Source organism: Trichoplusia ni, chromosome 18 (assembly GCF_003590095.1).
Source record: "Trichoplusia ni isolate ovarian cell line Hi5 chromosome 18, tn1, whole genome shotgun sequence".
Classification (NCBI taxonomy): domain Eukaryota; kingdom Metazoa; phylum Arthropoda; class Insecta; order Lepidoptera; family Noctuidae; genus Trichoplusia; species Trichoplusia ni.
In genome coordinates, this window is record NC_039495.1 from 1,589,837 (window position 1) to 1,617,678 (window position 27,842).

Consider the following 27,842-nt stretch of genomic DNA (forward strand, 5'->3'; position numbering starts at 1 on the left):
TTCTTTGATCCTCAAATATATGGTGCCACAATAGCTTTTAACGCTTCCGAAGTTCCTCATCAACTAGCTTCGGGGTCATACTTGTAAATTACGGGTATGATCCCTATGTAATCAAAGGGTAGTACTAGTCGAAGAAAATAATATCTCCGTTTCATTTCTTACTTCACTTCATTAGTTAAGGGCAGAGGGCTTTTCTATTTCGTAGACAAATCCTCGAGTGGTTCAATGCAACACAATTATGGCTACAAAATAAAGCGATCAAATGAAAGCTAATATAAAATCTTTTCCAAGTTTTCAGTACCAACTTACCAATTGTTTGTTTCTAAAACTTCTTGAAGAACGTTTAACTCACAACAGAGACTTCAGCTCATTATCTAGGTCTCTGATTGGGGAAACTAGTTGGGAGATCCAAATAGATAGTAAAGTACTAAAGTAATTCCTTTTATGACAATACCTGCATGGAGGGCACCCCGCTGGTGGCCGGCCTGGCGACCAGCAGCCGCACGCAGGCCCCGCACTGGCGCAGCACGGCCGCCGCCTGCCGCGCGCACATGCCCACCACCGACACAGCGCCGATGCGGAGCAGCATGTCGCCCGAGCGGAGGCGACCATCCTGAGAGCATCGAAATCGGTTTAGTCGTTTTGGAGGAGTAGAGGACCAGATCAAATTGAAAGTAGACTAAAGTTACAGATATGGGAAGATGTCAAATAATGTGCTTAGGCTAAACTACATTCATCTGGTAAAGATAAAACTGGAACAATTTGAGGCAAGTAGGTATTTTGTTGGTTATCTCTTTAATTCCTCTAGCCGAAGCTCGCGACTTTGTCCGCGTAGTTATCAAGACGTACGGCAAAGGAATCATTATATCTTCAAAGAAGTAAATTCATCCATGCAATTAAGTACATATTTTCTTTTCAGCAGTTTTAAGGGGTTATTTTATGATTATCTTAGCACACTACTAAGTTTAATTTACAATTAAGATAGAGGTTTAAATGCAAGTAAAATATTTTTCACTAGCCCCTTATACGAAAACTTTGATTACAAACATTATTTTAGCAGTACAAGAAACCATACCCAAATCTTCAAATCAGAAATTCTGTACCAGTATCGTATCCAAGGCACGCAAATAAATAATGTAATTAAATACGAGCCTCCCTTACATTACCGGGCTCCTGAGCTACTCGCGCGCGGCTCGCTAACCCGAACGGATATTAAATTCACTATATATTTAACTAGCTTCCGCAAACGAGATATGTAACTCGAGATGTTTGTTCAGTAATCATTAGTGTTTGTATGTTTGTACTTATTTGCTTGTGTGAGGGAGCAAAAGGTATGAACGTGTGTTGTCTTATGTTTAGTATTTCAGTTTCTTTTCAGAAGAACTCGTGGCTTAATTACAATTGCACAAGTTGATCGATTGCAGGTTAAGCTACACCTCATTGGGTCAGTTCGTGGAAAGATCTATGTCATAACAAGCTCGTTCGTGTTCCACAACGCACGTTAAGGTGTTGGTTCCGGCTGTTATTGACACTTCGTTGACAGTCGTTACTGGTAGTCAGAAACCAGAAAGTCTGACTAAGGGTCATAGTACTGCCCAAGATGACTGACTAGGTTGAGGAAGTCAGATAAGCAGTCACTCCTTGTAAAACACTATAACTATACAGCGTAGTATCTGGTAAGAATGGAAACGCTGTACGATTTTGATAACATTTTTTTTACAAGCGATCGTCGCAATCAAATACACATGTAACAATACCTTAGACATAAATTTAATACCTCAACCAACCGGTCCTCTGGGTGAACTAAGGACCCACAAGTGACAGAAACTTCATAATGAAAACACAGACCCTCGCATTGTCGTCCTGGGACTAATTACACTTGGTCTGTTAAGTGCCGCCTCTAAACTGTATAGCTGACACATTACACGTTCTCAAATTATATTCGTTTTGTTGTTTTAGAAGTTTTTTTTGTTCAAGCTTTTATGCTTTGAGCGAATTACCTTTACAAATAGAATGGGGTACTAAAAAGAAAAGAGAAATTTCATGGTTGAGGGTAGAAATATTTTTAGGGATTATTATGGAGCGTGGTTTAAACTGTAGTGTGGTGTATTTTAAGTAAGGCCTAAACCGAGTAATGGAGGCGCTGTGAATAATAATGATTTACAAAAATTGCTGCAATTGCTGATTTTGGAGGTTCCGTACAAATAAGCTAGAGATAAACAAATTTTCTATTTTTCACCCACCAGCGAATTTGTCTACGTAAAATCGTTGATTACCGTTCTTTATTTGTTGTTAGAGCACCAGAAAATAAACATCATCTATGAAAATTTCGACTATCTAGCTATCACAACGAAATCAGCCTTATGTGATTTGTAATCCACTGTGTTTATTTTTGTCTCAAAATAAGAAGATAATACCTAATTAGTAACAACATGTAACTATACCATTACATATAACATCACAAAAGACATTGCAAATAAGATAACGACACAACTTTGTACCGCTTCCAACAGATCACAAGCATTCAATTGCAATTCTTTACAACCGTTTGACCCAGATATATCCTACATTTAACGACCTTTCCACACATTAACCGAGCTGAAATATATTCCTCCTCGTTTGGAAGCCCATCAATCGACTTTACACCAACATTACCAGCGATTTTAAAAAGCTCTTTAGACAAGGATAGAAATGTTGAATCGTATTTACAAGAGAGAGATAAAGCTATGTTTATAAACACCATTAAACGCAACATTAAACGCTTCTACGCTATGGGTTTTAAGACGTCAATAAAAGTGGTACTTTTTGCAGCCATTGTAATGTAAGTAGAGAAATATAGAATAGTTAATCCGAGGATTTTGAAAATGCGTTCCTGAATTAACGTAAGGAAAATGAGATCGTTATTTTTAACCGGAAGAGCTTGACTTTCCCCTCGGGTTAGCGCCCTAAGGGAAACTCGTAAGGATTTCCCCGGGTCAATAAAAGAGAAGGTTGGATGGATGGAAAGCTAATTTAGGCGAAATATGTAAGGACCATAGTAAATATTTTGACCGAAACGAAATACAACATGCTGACATCCTAACAAGCTATAGAGAAGTTTGTATTGGATGCTTACGATAAGAAAACGCTTGCGACGAAAATGTAATTTTGGGTAACGTGAACCGTTTAGAATTAGGCTCATACAAAGTTCGATGCTGGCTAGTTTCTATCGAAAGTAAACGATCGTGTGATAAGAATCCTTGCCTATTTCCATTTACCGGCATCGATTCGAACTTTCGGAGACTTACTCACAATAACAATTGCTATCCCAAAAGGTTTGAACAAAACTATTTTGGGATAGCGATTTTCAGTAAATATATTGTAGCAAAAATACCCAGCACTTTCCTTTGGTAAAAAACCCTAATAAGCCAAGTTCTGAATCACACGCTAGTAACAGCCAAGAGGCGGTTGATTAATGATCGAATGAAAAAGATATAAAAACAAGTTCAGTTTTCAGTCTTTCTGCTTGCCTTGGAAATGTGCCAGGAAAACAATGGAAAGGAATGCGTTACTCTCGAATTCCCATGGCGCTAAGACGGCTTTGACGAAAATGCTGACTCGAATTATTTTGTCAAAAGAGAATAGTAATTGAAGTAAGAAGTGTTGCATTAATTAGCTAAAAGTTTCAGAATTCAACAGAAATCATGTTGTTTTTAGTTAGTATGCTGGTATTATTATTGTTCTTGTGACAGAATATTAGTCGATGCGAAATGATATAACCAAAATAATATTTTATCCATCGAGCTTTGGATGATAGAGATAGGATTTTGATATATCTAGTTACAAAATACTGCATACTAGCTGCAGCAGATATAGCAATAAAAGTAAAACAATAAAATATTTCTCTACTCCACGCCACAATTCAAAGTATAAATTTCCATTTCGAATGCAGCGAGAAATCTAAAATGAAATTCACACCATTTCTTATTTGGCTAAAAATTTCAATTTTGGGATTTCATAAAAATGCACGGAGCTGATATGGAGCTGTCCTGCGATAGTTATACGTCAGAGCAATCTCCATACTGATGTTGGACAACACGGAGCGTGAAACTTGTCGTGATGAACTTTTTACGCTTTTAGAACTCAGAAACGAGAGGAATTTGCATAGTAACGATGCTGTTTCGAGATTTCCTAGTTGGGATTATGTGGAGTAGGTCAGGATTTTGGTGCTTTTTTATCTTAATCCTATGATTTTTAAAGTGCGGAATTTGTGAATTTTTGTTTGCTTTCGCAAAAAGCAAAAACAAAGGAAACATGCTCCCGTTGCGTTTTAATCATTCTTGAGCTCCTATATTTTTTCACTGATTCGAGCAATTATTCTACACAGGAACAGTGAACGTTTTAATATGCAGCCCTCAACTCGACTTGGCTACTGATAACATAAGTATATACCACCTACTTCTAAAATTCTTTCCTCTTGTATGCTCACCAACTCCTCAACTTGGCCCATATAATTAAAATATTCACTTCTTTTCCCAAAGCCTTAGCAACGAAAGTTTCTTAACTGCCGCAGGTTTAATTTAAAACCAAGGCAAAGGTTTCCTGTAATTAAAGCCAGCCTAGCACAGCCTTAGGACTGCAAGTTTCGCGTTAAATCCTAGCTCAACGTATATGACGGGATTAGACCTCACACGTTATATAAGAAAGCTTGAAATTCTCGTGAAGTGGAGGTTTTAAGAAATATTAAAACGTAGAGGATATCAGAGGGACTTTTAAGATTATTTCTTGAAAGATTTCTAGGAGCTTACCATTCAGTGGTGTTACTGTAGAATATTGTAATGCCAAGAAAAAAAATTACATTTCATTCTATCCTTTAATTTCGACCGATGGACTGAGAAAATATTCCATTTCGTATTCTCGAACTTGGAACTTTTGAGAAATCGTTTGAACGTGAGGCGGCCATTTATGCCCAAATTAAACCGAAATAGAGCTTTTTTTCAGAGAAATGAATGACATATCAAATATTTAATAACTTGCTTTAATCTGGTAAGAAAACTGAAATAATTGCCAAAGTGATATTGTAGAGGCATCGATATTATAAACATCAAATTTTTATGTAAGGTGTAAAAAAACTTTTTGTTTTGCCTTCCCTACATCGCAGTAAGTAAAATAATAGAATAAATAAAAATAAATGAAATAAATTTAACATTACCAGTTCTTTATTTTCTCTACCCTTCCCTATATGAGAAGAGGCCTGGGCCCAGCAGTGAGAGGTATATAGGCTGGTATTATTTTATTATTATCTAGTTGACAGATGTGTTGCGCCGACCCCAAATAAAGTAATTGGGATAAGAACAGGGGATTGATGATGATAGTTCTTCGCAACTCACCCTGTCGGCCACACCGCCTGGCAGCACGCTCTTGACCACGACCCCGGAGGAGCGCCCCCCCACGATGCCGAACGCCAGCCCCGACCCATCGTTCACCAGCTCCACCACTTCCACTTGAGCCCATTCGCCAAACACCTGCTGTAGGTACACGACATTAATGCTTGATCGCCATAAAATAAAATCTAAATTCATCTACTCAGTCAAATAAATAAACAACACCCAATGTCGTTAACCTTTCAGTAGTTAATTATTTATTCCAATTAAAATGGAATCGATCTGGCTAGCTCCTAAGCCAGTCAGGGCTAACAAGACCACAAACTGACATCTAAGTAAAATACCATATTTATTTATTTTATGCATGTACACAATAGTATCACTTGATGAGGAGGGAGAGATTCGTAAAATGATATAAAGTAGTCAATGCGGTGTTTATTTTTACAGACGTCCCAATTCTTAGCAATAGGCAAAGTATTTCGTTTATATGACTTATATTACCGTATAATTCTTGCATCTCAAAAATTAAGAAAGCATTTTACTTAATTATTGACCATTTTTGACCATAGAGAGATACTAAAAAGAAATCAGTATTTGATAGAATTTACGATACGAAACTCACCAATCCTATTTGGTAAAACGTCATAAATTATAAATGAAAACCAGCCAGCTACGATATTATTTGGTGGATCGAATACAGAACCCAGGGGAAATAATACCAAGCGGCTATGCTCACAGCTTTGGGAGCCTTCCGTTTTCATATTTACAGGTATTTTATAATCCACTGTTCTTTGCACTTGGGGACTCCGCACTAAGTAAATCTACACAAACAATACTAATTTGTTACTTATTACATCGATATATTACTCGATACTCGTTATATTACTCGATTTTCGACCGTCCCATTCGGTCCTACCTAGTCTTAAATGTGAACTGGTATAATTTGTTATTGTGTGATGTGATTAATCAGTCTTACACAAGAAGACGAAAAAGCTAAACTCTTTAACCCTGTTCAAAATTATTTTTACTAAGTGGGGCAAAAAAATAACTGGCATGCAAAACTCCCTTGAACGAAGAACGAAGGTTTGTGAAGACAAATGGAACGAGTTTCTTTCTGACGTCAACAATATCTTTCCCAGTCGGAGGTCATCAAATACAATTAACATTGTCTCACCATGATGCGCTTAATTCGCCTCTCGCTGCGAGCCTGGCGCGGGCGACTTTCTGATCAGCTGACCTTTTCAGCCATCTTGCACTCTCATTGACAGCTACGGACATAGCCGGAAACAGACGAAGTGACTTCGGGCACCGCGAACCGAACCACCGTGTTGCACATTATAGGGAATTTGAACTTTATGTGGACTCGTTCAAACTGTTGATTCGTTGTTATCGGACGCTGTAACAAAGGAATAATTTTCATTAGTATTTATGGAAGTATTTTCAGCAAAAAAAACACGAGCTTTTTAAAGTTTGTAGCGTACGAGTTTTAGTTGCGAATCGGAACAAAGAGAAATTAAATTATGCTGGGAGGGAATTTCAACTAGCAGTGCGGACTGCGGGCGTTTTCAATTTTGTTGGAATTTTGTATGATGAGAGATATGTCAAAGTTTTTCGTTAAATGTAAACTACGCAACCTATCTGACGAAGGTTTTAATGAACAGCGAATACAACATATTGTATAATTTATTTATCCATCACAATTGATTTTTACTGTTAAGTTTAACTGTCATGGCGGTTCTATGCACAAAGTGAGGGTTCGACCCCATCGCAGCCAATGTAACATTTTCAAAGTTATATGAACTTCCTTAATTATTCTTAGACATCATTGACAAACGGGTGAAGGAAAACATCGTGAAGAAGCCTATACCCAGCAGTGGGATTTATAAAGCCTGGTACTTTTCTAATATTATATGCATAATAAATCATCATCATTGGCCTAGCCTTTTCCCAACTATATTGGAGTCGGCTACCAGTCTAACCGGTTTCAGCATATATATATATATATAGCATATATATGCATATATATATATGATGATGATGATGATGTATATATGCATAATAAATGTGGTATATAAATAAATTTTAATCATAGACAAAAATGTCTCCATATCTTTTTCCATCTACTGTTTAACAGATTGAGATAAACACTGCAATTATTTACATCAAAAAGTTATTAATACCAGCTTTATCAAGGGGAAAGCCTATTATTTTATATCAAAGAGCATCATAATAGTGGAACGTTGATTGATGAGTGTGAAGTGTCACAATTCAGAACATTATATAGATCAACACGGCTCAATCACACGACACGACCGATCTGGAGAATGTGTCTGACAGGGTGTGAATTAGTTAGAGATATTAATACGTGATACATGTACAAGTATGTGAATAGAAGGTTTATATGTGGTGTGGTGTGACGTATAACATGGATAATTAAAAGTAGGTTTATATGGCAATGGATTAAACCTTAAATGCGGCCTAGAGTAAGCCGGCAGTAAACTCAAAACTGTATCTGTTTAACTCGTTTTGCTCACTCTTCATTCATCGCATGAACATTTCGCTGTGTTTTCATTTAAAATCAAAAACAATCATCAAGAGAATATGCCGATAAAATAATTGTTCAAAAAACAACTAAACAATTGTTACATTCCTTACAAAACAAGTCACTTCCATAGACGGATTCATACTTAAAAAATGCATCGGCTTACTCACACATATTCATCGGGAATGCCCGACTAGTTACCAGCCAACAATTGCATCCTTTAAGTTAAAATTAGCACAACACTTCTATTTGTTATTGAAATACCGTTCAGCCGTCAAAACTGTTCACCATGTATCAACAACTCCCGCTATAGTCGAGGGCACGTGGCTCGACACTCGTAGTTTGGGAGTTTGTAAACTAGGCCCGAAATACATCGCTGACATACTTTGACAAGTACTAGTGAAGTGTTCGGAACTTGGTGGTTAAGAATAAGACTTTATGGGATATTAATGAAGGAGTATTTATAGTTAATGGTAGTACGAGGTTCTGGTGATAGTATTAGCTAAAATATATAAGCATACAGAAGAGGTATTGTAAAAAGATGTGTTTAAGAAGATTGGTCTCTAAAGGTTGATTGTTTGTTAAAGAAAGTGGTTAATTATATTTATGCAAAAAGACAGCAATTTGAAAGAGGTCAGCTCAGACTCGAAACCGAAATTTTTTGCTTCTAACTGCAAAGAAACGGATAATCTATTTTGTTTATACTTATTTTAGCATTTGTTGTACTACAGGTGACACCATCATTAAGAAATAATCCAGCAAAACGGCTCATGAGATGCAACCTGGCGAAAGACGGGCTGACAGACCGACTGATAGTAAACTTAGCAATAATAATAGGGTTCCGATTCCACCCTTAGAGAATAGAACAAAAAAGCCAGTGTCTATTTCAAATATACGTGTCAAAAGTAAACTTACAGACAAACACAAACCCTACGTTACAAATCAAACCTTTCCAAGGCAGTTGAAATACCAATAAGTATAGAGTTGTGCAGTCATCTCATGAAAGGCGGAGGCTGTGGGGTCGCCCGCCGGCGCCGCTCTGACCCACTTCACAGAGATATCAACACTAGCGAGCTACGGGTATAAGTTCTGATCAGGCACTGCGGCAACGTGCCCACGACTTCCGGATATGTAGAAATTTGCTTATTTACTGACGTCGTTCTTAGAAATAGAATAGGATAAAATGGCAAAAGAAAAAATCAATCAAAAGTCATTTATTCTAATTAGGCACTTTTTGAAGGTCAGATTCCATTGGACAGCACAAAGTTTCGCCCACTCTTCACCGCTTCCTAAGCGCTTTTGTTGTGAGAGAAGAAACGGCATAAGTACAGGACCCCGATTCTGCTATTTACAATAGCCGAATGGCAATTGGATTAAATTCGAAATTATTTCTATTCTCAAGCATAAAGACAACAAAATAATTAAAAATTCATTGTATTGACCTTGAGTGTATAGTCCCATACTGAATTTAAAATTATTGTGTAGGAAAAATGCTTAAGACAATACGAAGTGTCGTTTTAAGCCAATTTTCATTCATTCATCGGCCATTCTAAATAGCGGAATTGGGGCCCAGGATTCTACAAAGATAAATATTGCGGCATTAGGGAGATAATAATATGTGTATACTTATGCCTGTGTTTTTTTTGTACTGATAGCTGCATGTACGTAAGCTGTACGGCTTATGTTATGCTAATATATTTTAGCCGAAGCTCAAATTTCGTTTTTTTGGTGAGAGATAAAAAAATATGTGACGAATTTAACGTAATCCGGCTTTTCATACTCAGATTATTCTCCTCTGAAATTAAAATATTTTTATTTACGAGAAATCTGTAAATATAATTTCTTCATTGATCAGTAAAAATTATAAAAAAGTTATCATAAACTTATAGAAATTCTAAACGACTGAACAGATACTACTATGGATACTTGGGTACATTCCTATGTAATTAAATTACAGAAAATGTAATTATCATATTAAAGAAAAAGACACATAAAAACTCCAAGTAAAATAAAAATGCGGGACACAATAACAAGGCTAGTCTCATAAGAATATTAAAACAAATGCCTATTCTGTTATCAGTCACGTTTCATCTCTTATCTACGTCGTGCTTACGTTGCGTTTACGTCAGACTCTTGTACAAAAACGCTGGTTAAACGTTATTTTTTCATTTATGTTTAAATTATAAAAGGTTTTTTTTTTAGTCGCCAGAGTTGAATGTTAAGTGAATTGAATTGCATTTAGTTCAAGATAGTGACGTAGACTTTTCTTTTTTTACAACCCCGCACAAAGAAATTTAATTATTGCTTTACCCAGACTAAGAACAAAATGTTAGCTGATCACACGAATTATTTTCCTGCGCGGGGATTGAACCCGTCGTACGCACTTTGGGACTTACGATGTGATCTATACCGTTCGGCCTATCCGTGCAATCGGTTGAGCTATAAAACTTAATGCGAATTTGCCAAAAAGTGTAAATGCACTGAGTATGTAACTAATTGAGGAGGTAAATAAAAATATACCGCTCACTTCATTACGCGGTATTTTTAATTTATAATGTGGCCTATGATTCTTAAAAATAATGTGGGTTTCTTATGTTTATAATTCGTTCGTTCTTGAGATTTTCATCAACAACTTTACAAAGCCACAAAGGGCTGGTAACAGTATACGACATCGGAACAGAATTTATATTTCCATCTCCAGCTATCATGTCTAGACTTATTTAAAAAGCTTTTCTACATTGACAGACATTTAACAATCAATAATACTAAAAGCTAAAGTATCGTATTAAAAAACACTATCTCTCGATTAAATTCCGCGTCACAGGTAGCAAGTGTTACCACAGTAAACGATAGGTCGCTCACAACCCAATTAAGATCAATTACTAACGTTATATAAACATGACGCGTTGTCATATCAAACGGTAACAATATTACCAATGAATCGATATCAATTACTCGAATCAATTCGATTAATACACAAAACGACTTTCAGTTAACTTGATAAGTTCTCATTAGGAGAAAGGCCCGTAATTTACACTAATTGGATTCTTTGAGTATTGGACCTGGTTCTGCCTGATAAATGGTCGTGGATTTATCTATGCGATAGAAAGACTCATTATTCTAGTTCCTAATTTTCTTTGGTCACGGAAAATTCGATCTTTTGTTGTGTGAAGTAGGTTTACATTTGAATGAATAAACTATTTTAGTTTACAACAGTTTTCGGTAATATTAGTATGTTGTGTTCAAAACTTTGTGCAGTAAAATTGTTTTCATTTTCATGCACAAACACGTAGTTTTACAATAACAAATGCAGAGTATTTTTGCATTGAATTGTTTATGCTAGCTTTCCCATATATAGCAAAACTGTCGTCGTCTATAACGAAAATAACTTAACAAACTTCGAAGGAAAAAGAATATCTTTGGCATGGTCAATATGTAGGTCTTAATGTTGATTTGAATAAAGATGAGCAACTAGGGTCATAAAAATCAGGTTTTGAAGTGCAAAATACCAAAGCATCACCAACAAACAACACAGTGCGCCCAACCCTATTTAATCACTCATCACTTTTGGTGTATCACCACAAGCCCCGATATTTCAAAAGGCATCTTAAGGGGCAAAACCTTTAAGCTCCTAATCCAAAATGTAATGTCAGCGTAACCGCGGCCGCTCTCGCTGAATATTAGAACGATGTTGAATCGTTTGGGGTGAATGTGGAACTAGTAACGTGTTGAAAAGGACCTTCGGACCTTTAATGTTTCATTTGAATTGATTTTGTAGGTATATAAGATCTTGTCAGGTGAAGTTTCTGCTTGGCTCCAATCTTGGCAGAATTCTGTTAAGCGTTAACGCTGACCGAAAAAAAGAACATTTGATTGGTATCATCATCTTTCAACAGCTTGCAACAACAACACTTTGTACAGGGTCTGGCGACGTGCTAGTCATTAAATACATTGAAGTATTATTCAATAAGGAATCAGAAGGAATATGCGAAAATATTATATATTTAAAAAAAAAAACTTTTGTGACTCTTGAAAGGCAAAAAATAAATTGTCGTTATACTCCAAAAATAGCATTTCGCGATAATAACAACCTAAAACATACCACGTTCTCCTGCAACAGAGGTATTACCTACACAAACATAGGCCTAGTCCACGACAACACACCAAAATCACTACACAGTAATTATCATGACTATAATTAGATTAATCCCGGCTAAGCTGTTGTATGTATAACATCCATTAGCCCGTAATGCTATATTGATCAGAGAGATAGCACAGATGCACTGAGATAATCCTTACACGTTAAGTGTGATTGGGAAGCTCAAAGCAACTGATGTGATTAATAATTTAGTATCTACTGATCATTAATGAGTAATAGCCAAGCGGGGTAATGACCAGACTGGTATTTCAAAGCTTAAAGTTTTTGTTTTCGGTTATGATTGCCAGTGACTGTTGATTAAGTATGAAATTGAAGTAAATCTTTGAATAGGAACTGAAATTGTAAACTCAAATGATATAGTAGATTTGACTTGTAGAAATATGGGAATGGGAAGGTTCAAAAGTTAAGTATGTGTGAATCCATTTTCCAAGCTGATAAAATCACAAATGAAGAATACTTTTTAACAAGCTAAGAATTTACACTAAATCTTTCTAAAGAAATTAACAGATAAGGTTAGCTTAAATTAATCCAAAGATTACCAAACTACAGTCAACAAATTCATGATATCAAACAAAAACCACACTCATCGCTAACCGAATGACCTAGCATAATTTACCTACAGTATTCATAGGACCATGTCTCATCGAAAATAACGGGCAAATTCCACATTTCAAGTATCCACGTCAATCCTAAAATTGTCACAAAGAAATGTCACTCCCGATCCCTTTATCCAAAGTCGAGTTATTGCGTCGATACCTTTTTCGTCGAGTTTTTGACTGACTGTTGTAACTCCGTCTGAACGGAAACCGATATTCCCAATAACTTTTATAGCGATCTCGGATTCTTCTCACGGAGTTTCCCCGTTAGGTGTAACGTGCTGTAATTTGTGAATATTGGAGAATTTTACTCTTAGATTACGTCTGATGGATTTGTTAAATTAGAACTTAATTGCATTGTATTAGAGTTTGTTTCTGGTGTTTTTAATAAATTATGTAATCAGCTTGGGTCAACAAGTTTTTTTTAAGGTCGTTCTTTGAACTATTTTATAAAGTGTCTGTTATTGTCACTTATGCTTTTTTAACGTCTCTCCGAATTATGAAGAAACTTTGGTCGTTTTACTGACGATGACCAAAATTATTCCAAAAATAAAATCCAAAATTTTCAAACACGATATTTTTGCTTCAAGTAGATCCCTAACGCATCCATTCAACTAGCTAACAAAACTAAAATAAAAATATATCTAAGTAACTATCACTTACGATACGCAATAACTATACAAAACTAAACTGAGCTATCAATTACCCACTAAGTTTATATAGGACCCATAAAGTTAGCGGTAGTTTGACATCCGATCTATTTACAACGTGCTATCACGATGAAACTACGTCACAACATGGTTTCCTTTTCTTCAAATTGCTTCTCTCTGAGAATTCGTGTGGGCGTGTTTTATGGACACGTCGCAGACAAAGAACAAGGTTATATAGAGGTAAACTTGCCAATTATGTACGTCATTTCAGTAAAATGTTATATGTATTGTAAAAGGAATTGTTATTGCAGAACTTTTTACGATAAAACTCGTTTAAAACATGATTTTACTACCAAATCTCTCTCCTTTTCCTTTTAGGAAAACATGTCAATAATCTTGAAATAATTAAACCTATAATTGATACACCTAGTTCTTATATTCCTTGCTTTGAAAATTTATTTCAACTACTCAAAGTAAGATAAATAGGATTTCATTTCTTTTACGAACTAATTTGATTTTTTTAAAGATTCGAAAAATTTTCGTTAAGCAACGTCACGCTCTACATTTGTCAAATATTACCTGCACACGCATATCATCATACGGCGCATCAACTATAGAATATGTTTACTAAAGAAACCCATACCTATCAACAACAAACATTCAAAACACATATACCCACAAACATCAAGAAAAAACCGACGAAAACTCTCGGAAAAATCTTGACAACGCCAATTCGGGATAAAAAACAAAAGCTGGCGATATCAAATGTTGAAACCAAACTGTAACTTAATATCGGCAATTGCATTTGCCAATATTCAGCAAATATTGTCAGAGAAGATGTTCTCTATCGCTATATAGGCGTTGTGTGTTACGACGTTAACATGCCCAATTTATGTCCCTGTGTTCCTACATGCCCTGTTAGCTCAGCTGATTGAAATACGTATGTACGAGCAGTAACGTATGTAGGTACGTATGTTACCGACGTTCGAGAGACGGATTACTGAATGCATTTCTGGATGGAATTTCTATTGTATGTGCACCAGCTTCATCCTTATCAGTTTAAAGGGAAGCCGTGCTTTAATCAGCTTTACCTGTTTAATTCGTTTTATCAAGGATGTATACACAAATAGATGAGTTTGTAGTTTTGAGAAACTGACATGACAGTGGATTATTATTTAACATTTATTCTTTAAGCTATGTTAATCAAAACCATTTTTCCTTAAATTTTTCAAGTCCTAAATAAGGCGCTAGGAGAACATAAAATTACAGAAGAAGTGAGATGACCGTTATATAAGATAAAAAGACATTGGCTAAGAACTGTTAGTATATCAGTATGTATCTTAACTTAAGCTGGATGCGAGCAGCCGAAGATAGATAGCCATGGCGTGCAATTGGGGAGGCCTAAGTCCAGCAGTGGACGAATATGGGCTGATGATGCTGATGATGATGATCATAAAAGAAAAACACATTTCAAACTCAACGATATCACTATTTCGGTGTTAGAAAGATATGCCGCTTTCTGTGTTTCCAAATCTTCAAATTAAGTTTAACCATCGACTCTTTAGTAGAGCAATCAACCAGATCCACTGCATATCTTAGCCACATACTTCAATAACCTAATATACTCCGAACAAGAATATAAAAATAGTAAACCAGGACTTCATAAAATAAAGAAAAGAAAGAAATTTTATAAACCTTGTACCCATTAGTATCGATCGGGAGCTTTTCAATATATTGACGAGGAACAATGGAGTATTATCCGGTTTACTTCATCCGGGATCGGCCTGGGTATACCCGGATTCGGGCCAAAGATAAATAGAGGGACTGAAATAGGAGTGTAGGGACTGGATTTTTGTTTTGAGAAGCATAACACGATATGAACTTCGTTGTGTGGAGTTATATGAAGGTGAAATCAGAACCTTGATGACTGATGGCTCTTATTTCGAATATTTCTTTATCGGTCCGTTTTAGGCACTCTCAAAACGTTGAAATTGATCAAAATGCAATGGCTCTTATTTTGAATAGATCCGTTTCAGGCACTCTCATAACTTTAAAATTGAGTTAAGCTGCATATTTCCAAAGTGTTGTCCTCTTGCAGAAGAATTGGAAAGAAATTCTCGATTCGAGAAATTACTCAGGCTTTTTCATCGTCACGATTTTTCAATTACACAAGAATCGAAAAATCCAAATGGAATACGTCCACTTGCAAAATTGACCCGAATTTACGGTAGTGTTGTTTATAATTATTAATTATTGATTTGACGACCTCCGTGGTCGAGTGGCGTACGCACCGGTTTCAAGGTGTCGCTAGCTCTGAGGTCCCGGGTTCGATCCCCGGTCGGGTCAATGTAAAAATTCACATTTCTACATTGTCTCGGGTCTGGGTGTTTGTGGTACCTTCGTTGTATCTGAATTCCATAACACAAGTGCTTTAGCAACTTACTTTGGGTTCAGAGCAATGTATGTGATGTTGTCCGCATTTATTTATTTATTTATTATAAAATTATGGGACTTAATCAAGTTAGGCAACATCTTCTGGGTTTAACCATCCTGAAATCTTTAATAACAAATGTTGTTCTTAAAAACTGTGTACTCCAGACTCAAATTTTTCTTATATCCATAAAACATTTGGATGGAGGACAAATATTAAAACGCACATAACTCAAAATCAAATCACGTTCCTGAAAAACCGAATACCAATTTTAACAAGGGAAGCCACACTTTTATTCATAAAAAACCCCCTCATAACATGAGTCCAGAAGCTAAGCTGCCTCCAAACAATTACCGAACCCCACGACCCGATTCGTCTGCGTCCCAGAGGTGTATAATTGTAATAGCATTTCATTTACATGGATATCATGTGTAATGACCCCCGGGACTGCCTCACACTCACATGATGAAGGATCCCTGATGTTAAAGGGTTTTTAGAATTATAATGCACCTGTTTTTAATTGCAATAGCTTGTATTAGGTGGATTTATAACGGTTTCTTTAATAACGTTTGACTCGTCCTATTTAAGGGATCGCCCGACTAGTTTTGGACACAACTGGAGTCCTTTGTCTTTAGCTGATGCAGAGTCGTGGACGAAGTCGTGATTATGTGTTTTATTGTTGACTAATTTTTTTTATTCGCTATAGGATTTTATAGGAAGATATGCTAATCCATTTATTTTCTGAACGACTAGCTGACGAAAATGACCCATATGAACTACTTAACTTCTTATTTCAGCCCTTTTCGTTATAGCGGCAACATGGACCCCGTGATCTGTGACAACTTAAAGTCTGGCTATCACAGTGCATGATATGCAACCTGTTGAAGAACGGACGGATATACTGAAAATGCTTTTATTAGTTTTCCAATTTTAACTTTTGTATACGAAACTCCAAAAACATACTGTTCTTTAAGACTAGGTTAAAATAAAACAGGCAAGGCTCATTATGTTACTGAAAACTGCGACAATTAGTCAGTAATTGCGCGATTCTCGCTAATTGTAGGGGTTAGACTCTTCTCGGGTAACACAAGGGTCCGTCCCTTGAGATTAAAACAACTTGGAATAAGAGTCTGCTAAAAGTTTTTGTATCTTAAAAGCTGATTTTGTATTTTGGAACGCTTTGAGAGTCGAAGTGAAGATTAAAGACTGATAAAACACATTGTTTTCGAATGCATTATTAAATTATGCAATTTTTTACTCACGCGTATTTATGGTGTGTGCCCGACTAGTTTCGGACCCAACCGTAATCCTTAATCAAAAGCTGACGCGACGGCGGGTTAGTCTGGTGGTAGTCCGACAACAGCGGTGTCACATTAATAAAGATCCATCTTTAACCCTTGGTACGGAACCGCCAAACAAAACCACTCGCCCGTGTGACACGACTCAAAATATGAACAAACAATAATATCTATATTCTTTGCATGACACATTTCTTGCATTGAAACATCAGCAGAATGCATACAACGCATTACTTTCATACAAACGTGATTTTCATATAATTTCTACTAACCTCATACGATAAGTGTTGCAAGTGTATTTCAAAACACATTTGAACATCGACAGAGTTCAATCTATATTTAGGTTCGTTACAAGCAAGAGTTACTTGCTTACGAAATTTTATGTATTTCCAACATCTTTCTATGAAAAAGGTTGCCACATGCTTGAAGAGTACTTATAATTACATACTTCTGGGGTTGCGTTTCCGAAGGTAAAACCGGAACATTATTTCTGAGGGTCCGCTATCGGTCCGTCCGTCACCAGGTTGTATATAGGAACCGTAAAATATAATGTAGTAACTCATGAACGTAAGATAATAAAAAGATAATAAGAAGTTATGAGGAATGTCCATTTAAGGGTAACTCAACAATCAACATTTTTTTTGTCACCAAAGAGATTTGTTTTTTATTAGCCTGTTTCTACGGAACCATGAATGTCGCGAGGCCGACTCACACAAGATTGTTTTTTTAGACTAGGTACATTAGACACTATTAAAACCTATATATACAAACACAAATTGATACTACAATTAATATTCGGTTACTTTTTGCCCCATATCGTAAACTTTCCAAATTAAACGCCACGAACAAAGCAGCTGTATTCGTACTGATGTAACAACAAGAAAAGCAAACAGAATGTAATTTGCAAATACTCGCCAGCAAGCTTTGTACTGCTATTCATAACATAAAAACGCTGAGTCACATAATCAATCAGAAACTTGTTATATTTGTAACGGAGACTATAGTTTTACTGCAGCGTGACTATTCAAATATTGTCCTATAGATAGAAATACTAATAGACTTAGACCAAAACATGGCTGGGATTAAACAAAAACCTGAACGATTTTGGAAGAGTTAACTAACTTTTGAAAACGAAACTTAGAGGGTACTTTGAAAAGACAACAGTTCGACTCGCTCGCCCGCCGTCGCATCAGCTCGTGATTAAGGACTCCGAAACTAGTCGGACCATCATTATCATTGGCCTAGCATTTCCCCAACTAGTTAGGCTATCCTGATAAATATGCGTGAGGGAACCGTTATTAAACAAATAGTAAGACACTTAAAGAGCTTTTTATTAAATAAAAACAAAATTAATAAAAAAAAAACCGGATAAGTATTAAGACATAACTAACTCCCTAAATAAACGACTCATTAAACAGGAGAAAAACTTAGAGAGTTCCTTTTCAAAAAGAACGACTAAAAATAAACTATTTAGCAATTTGGCAACTAGATCGGATGGCAAACAGACAGAGAATATGTGTGTGATGGAAACGATTATCTCACAAATGGACAACTCATTGTTGGCAAAGAAAAAATTAAGCTGTAATAGGAACTAAGCCGGCAAAAAAAGGGTTGATCTCTAGACGCTTCTAATTGAGCTTTACAAAGAACGTAGAAATAGCAGCTAACGTGTATTTTTATCGTATCACGTTACCCATTAATTACAAGGCTTCTGGCAGGCTGTGTAAAACTAGCTTCGCTGTTACCAGTTACCCGTGGATGTCTGTTATCGTGGCAACGTAGCCTTTGCAGCTCGAAAGGTTTTCCACCTCTTAACTAATTAAGATTTGCTGAGGATTTCTCGAATTCGCCCTTTTGGTTTTTGGTAAAAACTGTTTGTTAAGTAACGTAGAAAAGATTGCTTTTATGTTATTTTAGGTACTTTTTTTTCTAGGAATCAAATGACGAAAAACACGATGACCTTAAGCGCAACGTGTACAGACTTAATGCTTTAGGCTTTATTTCCCAGTCGATCTTAGTAAATAATTGTTTTTTTTTATATTTTGTTATTAACTTAAACCAATGCAATTTTTATTTGATCTCACAGTAAGTAGTATAATATTTGTTCACTAGAAATGGTAAAATATAAGAACACGTTACTATATCGTAACACCAACATTGTACTATATCCTAATGTTTTTCCTTCTTTCTATAGACGAAAAATAATGCATGTAAGAGTTGTCTGGTTTAAGGAAACGCTGAGGCAGTAGAGTAGGAATGGTGTAAGACAATAAAACTATAGATTTACGAGTCGGAGGATGTAGCCGATATTTTCCGGACGAATTTCGTTTCCCGTATAAAACTGTGATGCCGATATATTGTTATTTTTATTGGCCGGAGATAAAACTGTTTCTATTAATGTTATACAGGGACATTAAACTTATTTGATGGGTTAATAACTTCGGTCTGTTCTGTATATGTGAAATATATTTTTCAATTTACGCTGATATTTCCTTGAAGAAGTAAATATTATTTATTTAGGAATAGACTTAACCTTTAAATCTGATTTCTTGACAAACAAAAGTCAAGTCTACTTTTACCGTCAGTAAAGTATTTCTCAAATCTCTTCAAAGCAAAGCTAAGAGTCTCATGCATTTATGTAGGCTTGGACGATGACTTAAGTGATTTTGACTCGACACACAATCCCGAGTGAAACCAAGTTTTGGACCGCTGCCATTCCTAGCTATGAAGACATTAACATTTTATTTATCTACACTTCCTCGTGTCAAGGTTGTGGGGTTGGCAGAAACTATCTCTAGAAACTTAAAACAAGAGAATTCTACTTGAAATATAGCTGCGGTATTGGATCACGAAGCAGTGGAATTATTAAAAGTCTTTATTACAAATTGATTGCTCTTGACGGCGCGATCCAAATGGTTGGTGAGAAATTCAAGTGCTAGCAATATTGAATTACTGTGGCCCAACATTGGCATTTCTCTAGAGGCGAAAAGAGTTAAAAACCCCTTGCCAGCTGAGTTTGTTTTTCCGCTTCCACGGAGTTTTGACTGACGTATAACACATTTTCCTCTGATCCGGATTGATGATCGAATTGTTTTGAAAGCTTCGGACGATTCGTTTACAATTTGATTTTGGTTATCGCTACCCAGCTTCCCTATTTCATCGAGATTCCATCAAGGTAGGAGGAGATGTAGTGGGGTGAGGTCCGAGAACTTTTTGCCTTTTCCCTTGACGAAGGATAAACAAGGGATCAGAAAAACAGTTTGCTGAAGGGACTGGATAGTTAGGGACTGTATTAGGGCAGTTAGGAAGCTTGTAACTCATCACAAAAAGCGGTATTACTGTGCATTAAACAGAATAGATGACCGTATAGGAAGTAAGGTACGGCCAAGGTATTGAGATCTCTCGCAAAATAGCTCTCTTATCAAGTAGATTTTAACTATAATGCAATGCAATGGGCTGTTGCCAAGATAAATAAGCGTAATTCCGATGCAAGAATAAATAACTTTCAAAGAAAAACAATAAGGTCAGAACCGACCCCTGCCTAAGTAATAAAGAAACTAAACAAAAATATATTAACGCTCATCTCCGCACTTAAATTCTAATTATAAGGACGTAATGGCCATACTTTTCTGTCGTCAGCTAAATCTTCATTACTTCACAAACTTTTATGTATTCCGAGAAAACTGCTAAGTATAAAACAAACTTCTTGGATCCAGTAACGCTGGCTGTGGAAATCAACTGCGCGAGAAAAATATTACGGATTTTGTATTCTCTATAATCCTGATTGGCTGGAAAGGTAGAGGAGAATTTTTCTATTGATTTATGAGTAAATCGTTTTTGGTATTTTTAAGATAATTTGCTCAACCCTTAAGTGTCTTATACACATTGAACCATTAATTAATATCTAATGGTGAGTTTATTCTTGAAGGCATTGCTGGAATTGTTGTTTTCTAAGACCATGACTTCTGAAATTCTTGCTTTTAAGAGTAAGGCAAGGTAAAGGAATAGCTTACGCTGCAAAAGAGTACATTTTATATATTTTTAACATGACAAATTTATTTGTTTAAGCTGGTCTAACCAACATTTCTTTACTGGCTGCCCTGAGAAGAAAAGTCGAAACAAACTCGGGAATCATCCGCTCTTTTTCACTTTTAAATCTATGAAACATTTTACTATACCTACCGCATCTTACAGATACCTAAGTTTTCCTTCAATTTAAATTTAAAAGCAAGATTTTGCTGAGAAAACGAACAGTTTGTCGTCTTGTTAGACGTCTACCTGGCTTGTTACCTCTCGAGCCAGTCACAAACTTTGTCTGCTGTCGAAATTCTTAAGAAGTGCTTTTGAAACTTGTAATTGCATTTTCCAATCGTCGCTGGGTCCGTTTCCTTCACTCTGTATAGTATTTATTTCCTTTAGCCTTAAGATGGTCAAAATGGTGATGCAAATGATCCGTGTTTAATCCGCTTTTTTCCTAATCGAAAGTTATTGTAGAGTCCTAACTAGGTACCTTATTCCAATTACCATGTTTCCAATCTACAACTAATCAGGAAAAATCTCTCAGAACACCTACTAACGACAGAATTTCTCTAAAATTAAAACAAAAAAAAAACATCTTAACAAGTTATTAATTGGACGACATTTCTTTTTAAAGCCAAACAACGTGTTTTTACTGGAGGTATAATTAAAGACGCCTCCAGCTTTCCTAAGCTCGGGCTTATAATTGTGTCAACGACTTTTTTACGGGCTCGAATGAGGGTAAGTTGATTTCGGATGTTTTGTATACATTACTGTGTATCTTTGTTACTTTACAAATTACAATGGATTGAGAAATATGTATGTATAAGCAAGCATGTGACGTGGATCGAGCGATGTAAACTCTATTGGTGTACCTATTTTAAAAGGGTAACCATATGAGTTTGACAGTTTAAAAGGGTGTAAAAGAGACGTGTGTTATTAATATAGTTAATAAAGTGTTTTATTAATTTGTTACGTATATCTTCACTATAAAATAAATATTATAAACCTCAAGATTTTTTTTGTTTGCTTATACTTGCTAATCTTAGGTCTAGAAAGCTTATAGAATAATTGCACGGTCTATAAAATTCAAGTGAGGGACTTTTATGAGCGAATGCTGAAACACCGATTAGTTTTTAGTAACCATTAAGTTTCATCTCGTCACTTTTAAGAGCAAAGTAGTGGCAGAGACACCCATGCATAACATTTGGTGTAATAAGATTACACCAAATGTTATGCATGCCATAAGATTAGTATGAATGCCTCAAAAAGGCAAAATAATTAGAAACTCTTTGACTTTTACGAAGTATATCGGGAGAGAAATGTAGAGCTACTCAGCCAACCCCTTCACGCAATAGCGACGTGAAATCGTGATACATGTTCCATCTTTTTGTACCTACATTTTATCGTTTGATGTCAATTCTCATCAACGTCGCCCATTGTTCCAGAAAATTTGAATAAGTAAGAATATGTTTCAATTCATTCCCCCATACCTACATGATCAAGAAACATCTCTTAAATAATAATGTGTTTTATATGAAAATGTTCGTGTAATTTATTTGTTTCAATCATGACCCATATACCGTTAAGAAATAAAGAAAGTCGAGTGCGTAAAAACTAACGCGATTGTGTGATAGCACAATGGTTGTCTATTGTTTTCATCGAAGTTAGATGCAGACTTTATTTACCTAAAAAGCAGATTAGTAAGAACAACTAAGGATTCAAACTATAGAGAGCAAAATAAAATAGCAAAAAATAGCAATAAGGTTTTTGTGAAGCCGTCATTACGCCAATGTTTGGGATTCGTTGACACAAAAAAAAACGGGTGAATTTACCCCGAAAAGTCGTATTCACTATTAAATAAACGCAAATAATTCAACAATAAGAAGCAGTATAAATAAAATATTGCAAAAAAAGTACACAGGACATTGCAGACAATTTATATTCCCGAATATATCGATTTGTAATTTGGAAAAACTCACCGAAAACAATGTGTCGCCGGCGCTGATTCACCCCCGCGGCTTGTGTGTGCTGCTAAGATACAGTGTACAAGCGCTACAAATAGCCAGCACTGTCAAATTTTAATTGATTTTCACTAGATTTTATTCATTACAATATTTTGTCGGGCGCGAGCGCGCATCGCGTGCGTCTTACGTCAAGCGTGGCGCGGTACTGACGAAAAGGCGGGAATCCTGTCATGCGCCCTGGGAAATCGATGCCTGGCTCTGTATACAATCTGTGGCACACGATTACCACGAACCACGTTTGAAAATTTCGTGTGTTCAGCGGGTTTTTGGGCATATTGTTTGTATGACGGATTAGGATTGGTTTGGTCGCTTGGCGACACAAACTGAATAAAAAAAGATTACGACAAAAGAAAATAGGGACTGCTTTTCGTAACCTGTTTGGAAATGGAATGATAATTTTGACAGCCTAGAATTTTGTTTGCTCAGCCAAAAAAGCAATATTATTTTTTACCGACGACCGAAGAAGCGACCGTATCTACATATTTAAATATCTACTCGATATTTTAATTTGTCTTCAATTATTGGCCTACATTTGTTATCAACTGACCACAATAATGATTGTTTTACCACAATAAATTGACCACAGAACTTGGTAAACTTGTTTTGATTAGCATTCGAAACACCGGTTGATTGGGTTAAGAGACAGACAACAACATTGTTGACAGACACATCAATGCTCTTAGGTAGGTACACACTTAAACGGGCCAACAAATATCAACTGGTTTAATTAAATCAACGTTCAAACTAAGCTTATAGTCAGCCGGCGATCCTGTAAGAGCATAGAACTGCAAAAGCAAGGTTACCTTGAGCCTCGGTATGAACGTGAAACTATACTGTCCATTGGGATTGTCCCAAATGGCCACCTCGGTTAGCACAGGGAGAAACATGAGTGGGTTTTAGTGAGTGAAAGTCTGACACACCATTCCGCTCAACCCAAAGCCAGAGGAGTAATATGATGATTTCCGAAAAAAAAAAGATAATGTATGAAATCGTTTGTTTTTTTACAGTTGATGTAAAACCTGGTAAAAGTTATTCTATAAATTTCAGGCCAAACCACGTTTTCCTTGACTGTTTTAGTAATATCCTCAAATCGAAAAAGATCTCTCTTCTGGTTAACCAACAACCTCGACTGCCAAAAGGTCATGCTACTAGGTTTGCCCTCTTAAAGTAAAAATAAATTAATTAAAAATATAGTTCAAAATGGAGCTTACAGACGAATTCTTTTAAATAATATGACGATAAACAAACGTGTGAACGCGACCTAAGAATTCAAATATTATAAAACCTACTTGGCTATAACTGAAAATCTAAACAAGACGACCTAAAATACTTTCTTATATAGCCAGTTATTTCAGAATAAAAGGGTAAATGCAACGGGATGCATAAATAAAACAAATAATATTGAAATCCATATTGTATTTATTTATTGTTTAATATGCATACTCAGCTCACAGCGGCTACGTGTCTAATGGAAGATATAACGTACACATACCAGTCTGCGCTGCACTTGATAACAACACGATAAACCTGGGGCAGTTGTGGAAGCGAGAGAGCGCGCTACACGACGAGAATAGCATCTCTTTCTTTCTTTTATATTTTAAGAAGTGGTGATAGGACCTCTACTTCTCAAGAAACGCATGAAAAACAAAATATCTATTTATCAAAAAAAGGTTTTTTAATATCCGCTGTGCGTATCATAGTAACATTAGAAAGAAAGTTTTATTTATTAAAAGTCTAATAAAAAAGATCGCAATTGCCTAATATCTAATAAGAAGAGATATAAATACAATAATTTAATAATTTTAATTCGCCTCTGTAAGCCTAACTAAATATAATATTACTTTAATAAGCTAGTAAAATTTAAAAATTCTACCATTTCCTACCAGGTTCATCTCATTTAAAATCACTGTGTTATCACAATACACTGTTTACCAAAACAAATGCAACGCAGACTATAACAATTTATATTGAATAAATTACAATTAAAACTATAATGCGATTACAATACAACAATATAAGTGGCCGACACTAACGGTTTTTTGACGAAATCCATTTTTGAAACATTAAAATAGACAAGTCAAATACCAAGATTTTCTATGCAAGTATCAAGTGTAGTTTGTCAGAGAAAGGAAATAGTACATTTACTGGCAAAATAATTGGCACACCTCAAACTAATTCGGTGGGCAATACAAATCGGGCCGAAATTATTGGCCACCAGAAAAAAAACAAAATGTAACCTCCCAGCCAAGATACATTTCAAATTATAATCTCATCTATTGTAACGACTATGATACAATACATAACTAACTATTACTATAAATGTTATTTATATGTAGTCACACTTAACATCTTCGGTTTACAAATAAATTGGGAATAACACTTAAACATTATCTAATTTTATATTACAATTCTTATATCCCAACAGATCATTCGGTTCTCTACAAGTTCCATCTATTCGATAAACAGTTTTTCTTTAATGTACAAATAAATACTGTTTCTATAAACATTAACCTACTATAGCTATGTATTTATTTAACTATCAAATAAAGATTGTTCATGTATCTATACAAATGTTAAATAAAGGTCCTTATTGAAGTTTACAGGGTATATTGTTCGTTAAAACTACTGATAGATTCGGAGGTCGCGACTTCAAAATGGCCGCCTTATGAACATGTTGTGACTACGGAAAATGTACTTGTTCCAATAGAAAGTGTAAAAATCGAATAACAACGTTTACTATTTAAAAATTCACGCAACAGTAAATGAAAATTACCCTGTTTAGAAGACATTGTATATCTTAAAAATTGTGTCCTCAGCCTTTTTAATGATATCATTTTGTTTTCCTTTTTTTCATTGTTTTCAATAGATAATTATCATCTGCGAATATAGACCACAAAATAATGTACCTTAAAAATAAAGAAAATAAACTATCTGACTTTGTGAACAAAAAATGAAACAAAATCAAAGCTCATAAATAATTTCTTGCAAAATACAAAAGAAAAAAACTTTAAAATAATAAATGTACTAAAACATTCGCAGATGACATTATCTATCGAAGGGTAATCACTAATTTGCTAAGGGATCTATGAATTACAGGGTTTTCAAACCAATGTCAAACTTAAACGAATTGAAATAAAGTCGAAATTAATTCTACGTCAATGATTGGGAGTAAGTTAGACGGATACTGGTGATTTCATACTGTCATAAATATTAATATTATGTATAATTCCGTGCAAAATTATTTTGTCGAAGACCTTTAGCAGATATCTCGATATACATTTTTTAGATAAGTATTATTAAATAAATAAACAAAATAATTCTGCACGACACTGCACAACATCTTAAAGCTAAGGATGAATATATTTAATATATTAATTAAAAATCATCAAGATTGGAATTTTTATTTTACGATTTAATAGTAATCATTAAATATTACAATAGATTATACCTACACAGTAGGAAAGTTTAACGGAAATGTTCGATAAGTCTAGTATACGATAGGAATTTACTTTGAGACTGTGGCTTTGACGGGGATCGCATGGCAACAGACTGTCTTTAAACCTTTTAACTGACCTGATAACTTGAACCAGCTTTAGAGGAATACGAAAACGATCATATACAGTCACAGCGATCCTCAATCAAGACAAATCCAAAACTTTAATCCTAACATATGTGGTACAGAAGAATGTATTCGAGTCAAATGAAATGCACAGTACATCGCACAACGCAGATCAAAACGGAACAATATCATTGGTAAACTTTACATTACTTGGTAAAATACACTTACACACTACACAATATTTTAAATTTAACGCTTTCAAAAATTTTAATCGAAGCTTTAATATTCATTTTTTTTAATCCCTTTGAACTACTAATATCGGCCTCGTGTGTACGAGGCAAGGGAACTAAGGCGGCGTGTTAGCCGATTTTAATAATATTTTTAATATATTAATTAGGGAATATTTCAATATACACATACACTAAGACATGGCACGGCCTGTCGACTATCATTCGTAATCAGGCGAATATCGAAACAAAGAGAGTTACACATTTAATTCGGTATTTCACCGTGCAGCCAGTTCACTTACAATAATATATTAAAAATCTATGTTTAAAATATACATTAATTTTAATAATAAAATTAGTTATTTTTGGCATTGAATCGTGGGGTTACACGATTATAGAACGTATTTACATTTAGATAAGGGTGGGTCGACATCACTGATTCGAATTGACACAAAAACTATCAATATTCATTTATGATAGACATAAACGTGGTTGATAAATGTCAAATTTTATTCTAGAGATGAGGATGATCGTTATATGCCACGGAGTATGATGTCAATGGAGTGTTTATAACTCTACATATTAGCTTGAACCATTCAACCTATAATAAAGGGAACAGTGTAATGTCGTGGAGCGTATACAAAGTAAATACAGTTTCAACTATTTAAACTCCATTTGTTGGATACTCTTTGTTATTAGAGGCGAGTTGGAGAATGCAACGTTTATCGTCAACCCCCTGAGAAAAAGGTCTGTACAATAGAGATAGTGTGTGTTGAGAAAGTAATGTTAAGCACCGGTTCGCACCGAATCTTGTGATCGTTTGATGTTTGGCGGTCGATTTGGCGATTATTTAGATATTTGGCAGTATTAGTGGTAGAACAGTGTTAGTTGAACACTGATAGTGGAATATTATTGATTTATATTCTAACGGAATGTAGCATTAAGATTAAAAAGTTTAAAGGAGTCAAGAAGC

At 35.4% G+C, this 27,842-nt stretch overlaps 1 protein-coding gene across 1 annotated transcript in view; it reads right to left on the bottom strand.

Annotated features, from left to right (window-relative positions):
- Nucleotides 1-23,502, bottom strand: part of LOC113502759 — a 153,592-nt gene extending 130,090 nt beyond the window's left edge. Inside the window, exons 1-4 of the mRNA XM_026884425.1 lie at nucleotides 23,039-23,502; nucleotides 6,538-6,759; nucleotides 5,370-5,507; nucleotides 455-613 (exon numbers count right to left, since the gene is read on the bottom strand). Coding sequence (XP_026740226.1) covers nucleotides 455-613; nucleotides 5,370-5,507; nucleotides 6,538-6,540 — 300 coding nt within the window. The 5' untranslated portion in view covers nucleotides 6,541-6,759; nucleotides 23,039-23,502. The remainder of the gene's footprint in view (nucleotides 1-454; nucleotides 614-5,369; nucleotides 5,508-6,537; nucleotides 6,760-23,038) is intronic.
- Nucleotides 23,503-27,842: the final 4,340 nt, after the last annotated feature.